This window comes from Drosophila grimshawi, unplaced genomic scaffold, assembly GCF_018153295.1.
Source record: "Drosophila grimshawi isolate 15287-2541.00 unplaced genomic scaffold, ASM1815329v1 contig_311, whole genome shotgun sequence".
Classification (NCBI taxonomy): Eukaryota; Metazoa; Arthropoda; class Insecta; order Diptera; family Drosophilidae; genus Drosophila; species Drosophila grimshawi.
The window spans coordinates 9675054-9685001 of NW_025063098.1; the positions used below are offsets into that span (position 1 = coordinate 9675054).

The 9948-nt window shown below is 43.0% G+C and overlaps 4 protein-coding genes across 4 annotated transcripts; 1 reads left to right on the forward strand and 3 right to left on the reverse strand.

Moving 5' to 3' along the window:
* Window positions 1-184: 184 nt before the first annotated feature.
* LOC116805466 (zinc finger protein 420-like) lies at window positions 185-5375 on the reverse strand. Its single transcript, XM_001989802.3, has 10 exons — window positions 5172-5375; window positions 4340-5106; window positions 4024-4269; window positions 3791-3963; window positions 2843-3218; window positions 2561-2753; window positions 1612-1767; window positions 849-1546; window positions 546-791; window positions 185-487 (listed from the first exon to the last, which is right to left on the reverse strand). The coding sequence occupies exons 1-10, from the start codon at window positions 5310-5312 to the stop codon at window positions 370-372; spliced, it is 3114 nt and encodes a 1037-aa protein (XP_001989838.2). The 5' UTR covers window positions 5313-5375; the 3' UTR covers window positions 185-369.
* Window positions 1981-2489, reverse strand: LOC122322503 (zinc finger protein 25-like). The gene is made up of 2 exons (XM_043214994.1): window positions 2221-2489; window positions 1981-2166 (listed from the first exon to the last, which is right to left on the reverse strand). Exons 1-2 carry the CDS (start codon window positions 2487-2489, stop codon window positions 1992-1994), a joined length of 444 nt encoding a protein of 147 aa, XP_043070929.1. The 3' UTR covers window positions 1981-1991.
* Window positions 2528-3494, reverse strand: LOC116805467 (transcription factor Ouib). The gene is made up of 3 exons (XM_032737490.2): window positions 3366-3494; window positions 2843-3312; window positions 2528-2753 (listed from the first exon to the last, which is right to left on the reverse strand). Exons 1-3 carry the CDS (start codon window positions 3477-3479, stop codon window positions 2528-2530), a joined length of 810 nt encoding a protein of 269 aa, XP_032593381.1. The 5' UTR covers window positions 3480-3494.
* A 762-nt stretch (window positions 5376-6137) lies between the features above and the next one.
* Window positions 6138-9860, forward strand: LOC6563962 (VPS35 endosomal protein sorting factor-like). Its single transcript, XM_001989801.3, has 12 exons — window positions 6138-6184; window positions 6245-6341; window positions 6419-6538; window positions 6599-6761; window positions 6828-7483; window positions 7538-7704; window positions 7765-8047; window positions 8112-8422; window positions 8489-8832; window positions 8903-9211; window positions 9274-9542; window positions 9608-9860. Exons 1-12 carry the CDS (start codon window positions 6168-6170, stop codon window positions 9713-9715), a joined length of 2844 nt encoding a protein of 947 aa, XP_001989837.1. The 5' UTR covers window positions 6138-6167; the 3' UTR covers window positions 9716-9860.
* Window positions 9861-9948: the final 88 nt, after the last annotated feature.

Here is a 9948-nt window from a genome sequence, read left to right on the forward strand (position 1 = left end):
ATAAAAAAAATATCGGACTGAATTGAATTATTAGAAGGTATATAAAAAACACCAGTAATTATTGCCATTAATAAATTTGACATATTTTCAATGTTATGTTTACCGTTTGAATGTCAATAAAAATCAATACTTTTTGCAATATTTGAAATGTTTCAGTTCCCTAAAATGCTTTTATTAAATTGACTATTTGGATTTAGTAAAATTTAATTTTTAAATCGGTCTTCTTTACATGTATAACATAATATAGCACTAATGACTGAGGAAATCTGCTAGCGCATTATTGAACATTCCAATAGATTGCTTCCAGATTAAATAAGCAAAAACAATTGTATGCAAATAATTTAATATTTAATTCACATGGAAGGAATTTCAGCTCTCAATCTTTATCTCCTGGTTTTGTCGCTCCAGATTGCGCTTATGAGCGCTCGACCGACAATGCGTAACGAGATGCGTTTGTCTAATAAAAGTTTTATTGCACAGCTCGCAGCTGTAATTGAGGGATTCGCGATTAATCGAATGATTAAGAAGTGCAGAGCGAATCTCACCTGAATGCGCGCTCGCCGGAATGGATGAGCATGTGGTTCTTCAGTATATAGGCAGTAGTGAAGGCTTTGCCACAGTTCTGGCAGGCATAGGGTCGCTCATTGGTGTGTGTCCGCTCGTGCTTCACCCGGGTGCTGTAGTCCGTGAAGCAGCGTCCGCAGTACTGGCAGGCAAATGGACGTTCCCCAGTGTGTCTCCGCATGTGACGCTTTAGCTCGGAGCCAGTGCAGAAACGATCCTGGCAGATGCTAACAGCAATTATATATGAATTAAATGAATTCATTGTTAGTTGTGTGTATGCTCACTCGCATTCGTATTGCTTATCGCCCCGATGTCGTCTACAATGGAGCTCAAATGCCATTCGACCAGATATGTGATTGCCACATTCATCACAAACGTATCTGAGATTGGCGATGCGCTTTCGCCCAGGTACCCTTTTGCCTATACTCTGGGCCGTTGCAATCTCGTCGTTTAACACTCTGTCCAACACCTCAAACTCTTCATCTGATCCCTTGTCGGGTAGGATATAACCATCGGCAACAGATTTTTCATAATCTTCGCTGGTAATAGCAAATTGGTGTTCTTCAGATATGTTCTGGGACTGGGATTCCTGCTGGTCAGCCTGTTGACTTATATCATCGTCAATGATGAAATCATACTCCATTAAGTCGTCCTGTTTGCCATGTTCCTCTATGATTATTTCGTTTTCTTCGTGCTGCGCCGTAATGATCAGCTCTTCGTCTGTCCCAGGTAGATTTGTAGTGGATTCGGATTGTGCCTCTGAGTTGTGCTTCGTTTTAGTTACATTTTGGGTATAGTTGCCCGAAGAGTCCCTTACGGCTTCTCTATACTCTTCGGAAATTTGCAGAAGTTGCTCCTCAGTCAACGCTGAAAGAAGTCTCTTCTGAACTGCAATGACTCTTTCGCTGAATCTGATTGCCTCGCGCAGTTCTGTCTGGCAGCAAATACAAATCAGTTTTGGCAAACATTCAGCATTTTCCAACTGCATTACAGAATTGTAAAATCAAAAATTAGTTACATGTTTATCGGTTGAAACAAATTACTCACGACTAAGCCCGTGAGAACTTGAATGCTCCACAGCATATCTTGATTTTCAAAGATTTTCAACGAGTTCTTGTAGGCTGCATATCTGCCGCATACTCTGCACATGTTTTTGAGCATTATAATAATAACAATTCGATAAACAAACAAAAGTTCTGCGTACTACGAAGATATCTTGGTAAACAGCGTCTTTTCTAACTATGGCTGTGATTGTAAGTTTTTGCCATTCATGTGGGTGCGCGAGCACAGTGTTGTAAAACGAATGCGGTTAGTTGGCCGTTAATAAGTAAACATATGTTCCAAATTTATGGGCAACTTTTAAACCTAAAAAAATATGTATTTAAATTAAATTTAATGGTCTTAAATTTTAATTACACAATATTTAATTAATCCAGAATATGCAAGCTCTCCTCATTCATTTCCAATTTGAGCTGATGTGTCGTTTCATCCTGCATTGGCTGCTGCATTTCAAACCTTTCCAAGGCACGCTTGTGTAACCCGGTCCGCAGATGGGTGCTGAGATGACTTAAATGTTTAAAGGACGAGTCGCATATCTCGCATCTAAGAATTATACATAGGCATAACTTTTCATGCAGATTAAATGTTGTTGCTTACCTATATGAGCGTATGCCGGAATGTATCAACATGTGGTTTTTAAGGTTGTGTTTTGTGGCAAACGACTTTCCACACATGTATTCACATGGATAGGGTCGCCCCTTGCTGTGGCTGTGCTCCTGCATCATTTTCAATTTGAGCCGAAGAGACGGGTCGTTCTGCACTTTCTTAGTTTGCAGAGTACGCTTGTGCACCTCGGTACGGACATGTCTCGTAAGATGAGTTTTAAGCGTAAACGACTTATCGCACAGCTCGCATCTCAAAATCATAAAAATACTGTCAAGTAATCTGCATAAGATGTTCTTACTTACCTGTAAGAGCGTAGGCCGGAATGTGTTACCATATGGTTTTGAAGTACGTATTTTGTGGTGAAATTCTTGCTGCAGATTTCGCATGGATAGGGGCGCTCATGGGTGTGGGTGCGTTCGTGGTTGATCCGCGAATCGCAGTCCTTGAAAGAGCGTTTACAGTACTGGCAGGGATAGCGACATTTATCAGGATGTGTTGACATGTGATGCTTCAGCTCAGAGCGACTGCAGAAACAATTTTGGCAAATGTTTACAGGAAATGATTAGACATACATGTATTTATTATTAGTTGTTTTTGTATATTGTATGCTCACTTGCAAACAAACTGTTTATCATCAGGATCGACTTTTAATACTCTGTCCAACACCTCCAACACTTCATCTGATCCCTTATCAGGAAGTATATACCCAACCGATTTTTCATAATCATGGTTGTCAATCGCAAATTGGTATTCATCAAATGTATTCTCTATTGTCTCAGAGGACTCGGATCCTTGGAGTTCAACCTCTTCGTCCACAAATATTTCGTGTTCTTCTTGTTTAATGATTAGCTCTTCAACTGCCGTCGGTTGATTTATATTAGTTGCATTGTGGTTTCTCTTGCCTGAAGAGTCCTTTACGGCTTCCCTATAATCCTCGGATACTTGCTGAAGTTCCTTCTCAGATAAGGCTGACAGAAGCCGCTTCTGGACTGCAATGAGTCTTTCGCTAAATTTGATTGCATCTTGCAATTCTTTTTGGCAGGAATTACATATAAGCTTTGGCAGACATTCTGCATTTTCCAACTGCAAAGTCAAAAATTTGACATGGATGTATCTCTGTAAAACAAATTACTTACAACTAAGGCCGTAAGAGCTTTGATGCTAAAGAGTATATCTGGATTTTCAAATATTTTCAAAGAATCCTCTTGGGCTGCATATGCGCCGCACACTCTGCACATATATTTGACCATTGTTCGCTTGAATTATAATAATAATAAAAAAGAAACAAATGTTAAAAAGTGATTTTTCTTGCTCTATATGCGATTGTTAGTTTTTGCCATTCGCACACATATGAGAACCTATAGTGTTGTAAAATGATTATTTGACTGTTTATAAGTGGATTGTAAATTTTATTTGGATTCGTCTTAAATACAAGATGAGAAAAGCAATTGGACATTGATAAGAGTAATAAATTAAAGGCATTAGTTGAATTAGTTTATTTTATCTAGTGTATAATAGGTATATTTCCATCTTATTTGATAAATTACAAAAATATTTAATTAATCCTGAATGTGCAAGCTCTCCTCATCCATTTCCAATTTGAGCTGAAGGGCCGGATCATGCTGCATTTGCTGCTTCAGTTGATACTTTTCCAAGGTACGCTTGTGCACGCCGGTACGCATATGAGTGCTGAGATGAGTTGGAAGCATAAACGACTTATCGCACAGCTCGCATCTGAAATGATAATATGACGTACAGTAATCTTCATATGCGGTTTCACATTTCCTCTCTTACCTATAAGAGCGTAAGCCGGAATGTGTCAACATATGGTTCTTAAGTATGTAGCCTGTGGTGAACGCCTTGCCACAGGTGCCACACGCATAGGGGCGCTCATTGGTGTGGGTGCGCTCGTGCTTGACCCGCGTCGTGTAGTCGGAAAAGCAGCGTCCGCAATACTGGCAGGCGAATGGTCGCTCACCAGTGTGCTTGCGCATGTGCCGCTTGAGCTCCGATGTGGTACAAAAGCATTTCTCACAGATTCTGTTCGATTACAAATGTAAAATAAGTAAAGACTCCATTTGTAAATAGGAAATCATTGTTAGAGACTTACTCGCACTGGAACTCCTTCTCGCCACGGTGGCGACGGCAATGTAGCTCGAAGGCCATGCGTCCCTTGATGTGGTTGCCGCATTGATCACAGATGTAGACACCGCCTGCTCCTCGGCGTCGCGGATCGTCTGGTTTTATCTTTGGCTTTGGCGGCAGACTGGACTTTTTCACAACATTCTCGAGCTCATATTCATCGTCGAGTACATTGTCCAGGACGGCCACCTCATCATCCGAATCATACAGATACATCTCATTGGGATCAGCCACATTCAATTGATCCGATATGTTGTCAATTTTTACAACATTATCATCGTCGTCTTGCACGAGACATTCGTACTGAGTGTCCTCAACCATTGACACATTGTCATCCTCATGATCAGCCTCGATCAAATCGCTCATATCCGGGGCAATCTCATATTTGACTTTGGTGATTGTGCCACCATCATCACTACTATCCGGTACCAATTTCACAAAATGATTCTCTGAATGCCCCACCTGCTGGTTATACGGCTCAATTTCACACTCGGCGTCGGGTTCGGAGTCAACCTCGGTCTCCTGGTCCTGGTCATCCGCTGGTTCCGTCCTTGCCTCAATGCCCATTATTAGGGCCTTATACTTCTCGGGAATATCCTCCAGTTGCTGTTTGGTTAATCCAGCGAGCAGTTCCCGTTGGGCCGTGATGCATCGATCGCGAAACCGGATAGCACTGGTCAACTCAATATTGCAGCACTCGCACATCAGCTCTGGCAGGCACATATAGCTTTCCAACTGCGATTAATAATAATAAAAATTTAACTTAATTGGCCGAACGAAAAGTTGTTAGCTCGATTTACCTGGAGGCCAGTGAGCGCTTCTATGTTGCTCAGCAGCTTTGTATTGACTTTGTCGAATATTTTGAATGATTTCTTGAAACTGGCGTATTTGCCGCACACTCTGCAAGTGGTTTTTAGCCATTTATTTGGTACTTTTGCCATCGTTTTGACGCAAAACAAATTTTTTATAGAATAATGGTAGAAAAAAGATGCGCGGATGCCTCGCGTTGCCAACTGTTTGTGTTGTGTTGTTTTGCCATTCACACGATTGCTTCAGGCACAGTACGCAGCTGAGAACCATAGCTTGCAAATGAAGCATCATATTGACGGTATATGAAATAGAATTGTTTCAATTGAGAATTCTGCCTGGGCAAACCGTAAAAATAGCTAAAAAAAAGAAAAATGGAAATCCAAGCTAAAATGGAACGCCACCTAAAAAGGGTTGAAAAAATGGTTTGGCTATGAGTTCGTCGTGCCCTAGGAAGAAGCGCCGTTTGAGAAGTGGACCAAAAATGTCCCGATTCCAGTACTGGGACACAATACATCATCCGCTGCATTCCAGATGGTTAGCAAGTGATCTTTGATCAGCTGCATAACGGGGAAGAACCATTCCTAGAAGACGAACAGAATCACAGAATTGATTTAACGAAACATACTCGCTACGCACAATATCATTCAGAGGTTTGGGTCGAAAAAAGTTGCACTAAGTGTGCAGTTTTTGGCATGAGTTGTAAAAGATGCATTTGATCATTGGGCTACTTCTCAATAAAAATAAATAGTAATTAATGCCATTTTAAACAATTAATTCAAGGGGTTTATTTAAGAAATAGCATTTCTTTAGAATTTTTCAGATATTTTTGTATGGATATAAGCACAGTTTTTATATTTGGGCTCCACAAATGAAATAAATGACATTCGTTCGTGCACACCGTTTTTCAAGCTGCGTACTGGCCTTGAGCTGTTACCAGTATGCTAAGTGCTCTGTTAACTTCGCACTTAACAGTTGTAGGGCACGTCATGGCGACTTTGGAATGGTAGGTTTTTAACGAAAATAAACAAATATTTGCATATACTAAATGCATGTAAATATGCAGGGCTTGCGCACCACGTTGCTATGAAGTGACTAAAAACCATTTGCAGCGCCATGCCACGCAGGAACATCCGCTGAAGCAGCTGGCCGTCAGCGTCATGGTAATAAAAAAAAGTGCAAAACGCCGCCCATCCATAAAACGAAATATTTATTATATGTGTTTGTAATTTGTTGTCAGGCCGCAGACAACAACCCGCTGAGCTTGGCATTGGCACTCGAAGGCACCGATCCGCTGTCGAAGTTTGCGCGCCAAGAGCAGGAGTTGAACGATCCGCTAACGCAAATGGCCAGCGAATTTGTGAGTAATCCAATAACTGAGTCTAATTCAATAAATTATGTATGACTTTACTGATCGCAGTCGCTGAGTTCGAAGAGGGGCATCCCAAGCAAGTCGGAGGATAACACGCTGAACTGGAGCACTCGGCGATTGGGCATCCTGAATCGATTCACCACCAATGAGAAGCTTTCGCTTTCCACCAGTTTCCTATGCACCAGTAGCACGGAAGGTGGCGGCGAAAACTGTGAGACAAATGCCACAAACTACAAACTCAATTAAAAAATAATAATTAATATCAATTGCGTTGCAGTCAAGGCTCAGACGGTGGTGGCTGACAAGGTCAAGTATCGGCTGGAGCAGTTGGATAATTTCGATGATGGCAGCATGCGTCACATGATGGATCTGACGCAGCAGGAGTACATCCAGCGATTCGATCAGCTGAAACAGGAGCTCATCCAATCCTGGCACAATGATCAGCGCGTCAAGGCCCTCAAGATTGCGATACAGTGCGCCAAGATGCTGTCCGACACGAGTGTGCTGCATTTCTATCCGAGTCAGTATGTGCTCATCACCGACATTCTTGACGTCTTCGGCAAACTGGTCTACGAACGTTTGCGTGTGAAGGCGGCAGGTGCGCCGGGCGCCTCGGCTGTGGTCCTGCAGCGGGAGCAGGATGCGGCACGTGACACCTGTCAGAATTGGTTCTATAAAATCGCGTCAATACGTGAGCTGTTGCCTCGTCTCTATCTGGAAATGGCCATTTTCAAGTGCTACGAATTTCTGACTGCAGCCCAGAAGGAAATTAAGGAATTATTGTCACGCCTGACGGGTCAGCTGCGTGGCATTGCGGATCCGCTGGTGTCTATCTATGCGCGCTGCTATCTGGTGCGTGTCGGTGTCCCGGTTACGACCAGCCGGACGTATATACGCGACAACTTTACGGATTTGTTCACGATATATCCGCAGGTTCGTTGAGGCGGCCACAATTCGATTTCAATTGACTATTCATTTTTATTGCAGATCTTCCGTTTGGTTGCCCGCTACAATTTGCATCCGGAGATAATCACGGCCAGCGCTTATTTACAGCTGTATGCACCGGCCCTCGATTTCATGCTGCAGTGCCTGCTGCACCAAAGCGATCTCTATGCCCAAGAAATGCTTTCCGAGTGCAAGCAGCTGAAAAACAAGTAAGCCAACGATTGGATTTACTAATTAGCATCAATGTTTAACAACATTTATTTTTGTAGCGGCGCCGTGCTTCTGTCCATACTCAACTCGTCGAAGGGTGATTTTGTGGCCACACATGCGCAGGAGTTTTTGGAGCTAATCAATCAATGTGATACGCCTGGTATTTCCAAATCCCAACTACTTCGACCGCTTGGCGGCTGTGTCAGCAACTGTGCCCCGTTGCAGGAGCAGCGAGTGCCATTCTTAAATGCCGCCTTCCAAACAATAAACACGCTAACGGATCCCAACGAATACATTAACTGCGTGGAAACCTGGGCGCCCTTTGTGGCACAATATTTTACGGTTAATACAAACATAAATTTGGTAAACAACGATCCAACGATCTCTAATCTCTCTAATTTTGCAGATACACGAAGTGAATCGTCTGCTGGGTGAATTGAATTCGCGCATGTGCCTGGGCAAGGCCTATGAAAAGCACTACGGTCAGTTACAAAGCATAATTACGAGAATAATGCAGAATTATCGAAGCATTGAGTTGCTGCTCATACAACCGAACTTTCTGCCCTACCTGGATCTGTTCCACAAAGAATCGGTGCGTGTTGAGGTGTGTAAGTCGATATTGAACTATTACCGACAGAACAGCGAGGAACGCACCTGCGATGCTGTGGTGACCAATGCACTCATGTTTCTGGGCAAGATACTCAATGACTCGGTCAAGTGAGTGTCCGGCATATATATTTATATATATATATATATATATATTCATTACTTATTTGCTTGTAGTGCGCTCAGTGTGGAGGATGAACGTCGACAGATATCGCAGCTGATTAACGGTTTCATAAATAAGGTGCACTTTGGCAGGGATCTGGAGAAGCAGCTCAGCTTCTATGTGGAGGCACGCGGCACCTTCAGCAACTTGGATGCGGTCTATGTGACCCTCGTGCATGCCGCCTGCAAGCTAACCATGCGCTCTGATTATCGCCAAGCCACCAAATCTTTGGGCTTCGTCAAGGCTTGCATTGCGTACTGTTTCATAACCATTCCCAGCATTAGCTCTGTGCAGCAGAAAATGGATTTATATCTGCTGTGTGGTCAGCTGGCGCTACGGCATCTATGCCTTGGCCAGGGTGAGCTTCATTTATAATATAGATCATCGATTAATAATGACTAACTGAATTGTACTTTCAATTGAATTAGCGGATGCCTGCTTTGAGGCTGCACTGCAGCTGGTTAACGAATTGCCCGCCGCCAGCGTTGACTTCGAGGGCAAGCCGCGTTGCCTGGAGCGCTACTTGGTTGCATATCTGTGCAATATGCTGGCCACATTAATCATTGTGCCCGACAGTCCAGAACAGGACGTCTTATATTTTCTACGCCTGCTGCTCGAAATCGTGGGCCGGCGTTCGTTTAAGTCGAATAGTACGGCACCAACTATTATCTATCTACATGCCTTGGACATGCTGTATGTGCAAAGCCTGGAGCAGTTTCCCTATCACGTCGACGGTGGTAAATATCACAATTATAAATATTAAAATTATTGGCCACAATTACAATTATTTCTTCTTTAGTGATTTCAAATGATTCACTGTATGGTCATGATGCCAAGTTTCTGGCGGAGGTGAATCGATTGTGCGGTCAGGTTGTGGATTCCATTCTGCTGCAGCTGAAGTCACTGGGTGCAGCCCAGCAGCAGCGCGCACAAGCTCAACTCGCCATGGAGCTCTTTTTGCGCATTGTGCGCTATGCCGATCTCGAGATGGAGCCGCTCTGTCAGCTGGCTGTGAAGTTGTGGCTGCTGGCCAACAAGGCACAGGCGCAGCTAGATACCGAGACTATTGTGCGTATTGTGCATTCCAATCCATATCCATAGCAGATATCATAACAATCTTCGTTCTTTTGCAGCCACAAACCTTGTGCAGCGTGGAGCATTTTTACAAATTAATCAAGGATTCGTCGCCGACCCGTGCCCAAACTATTGCCAAGCTCCTGTTGCGCATGCGCGACAGTTGAAGAGCAGAATGAACAACTTCAGATTTAACTGGCTGAATTAAGACTTAAATATTTATATTGCGAATTGCTTTTGACTGAGTTATGACCTTTAAAAAATGTAATGTCATCCAAGTTGTGAACTGTTTCCATTGTAGACTTTGTTATTGTATATGATAGCAAACGCAATTAAGTTTTTTTTTAAATGTGTTTATTCAAGTTTTGGTTGATTGCTTGGGGCCCATTTTGTACACAGT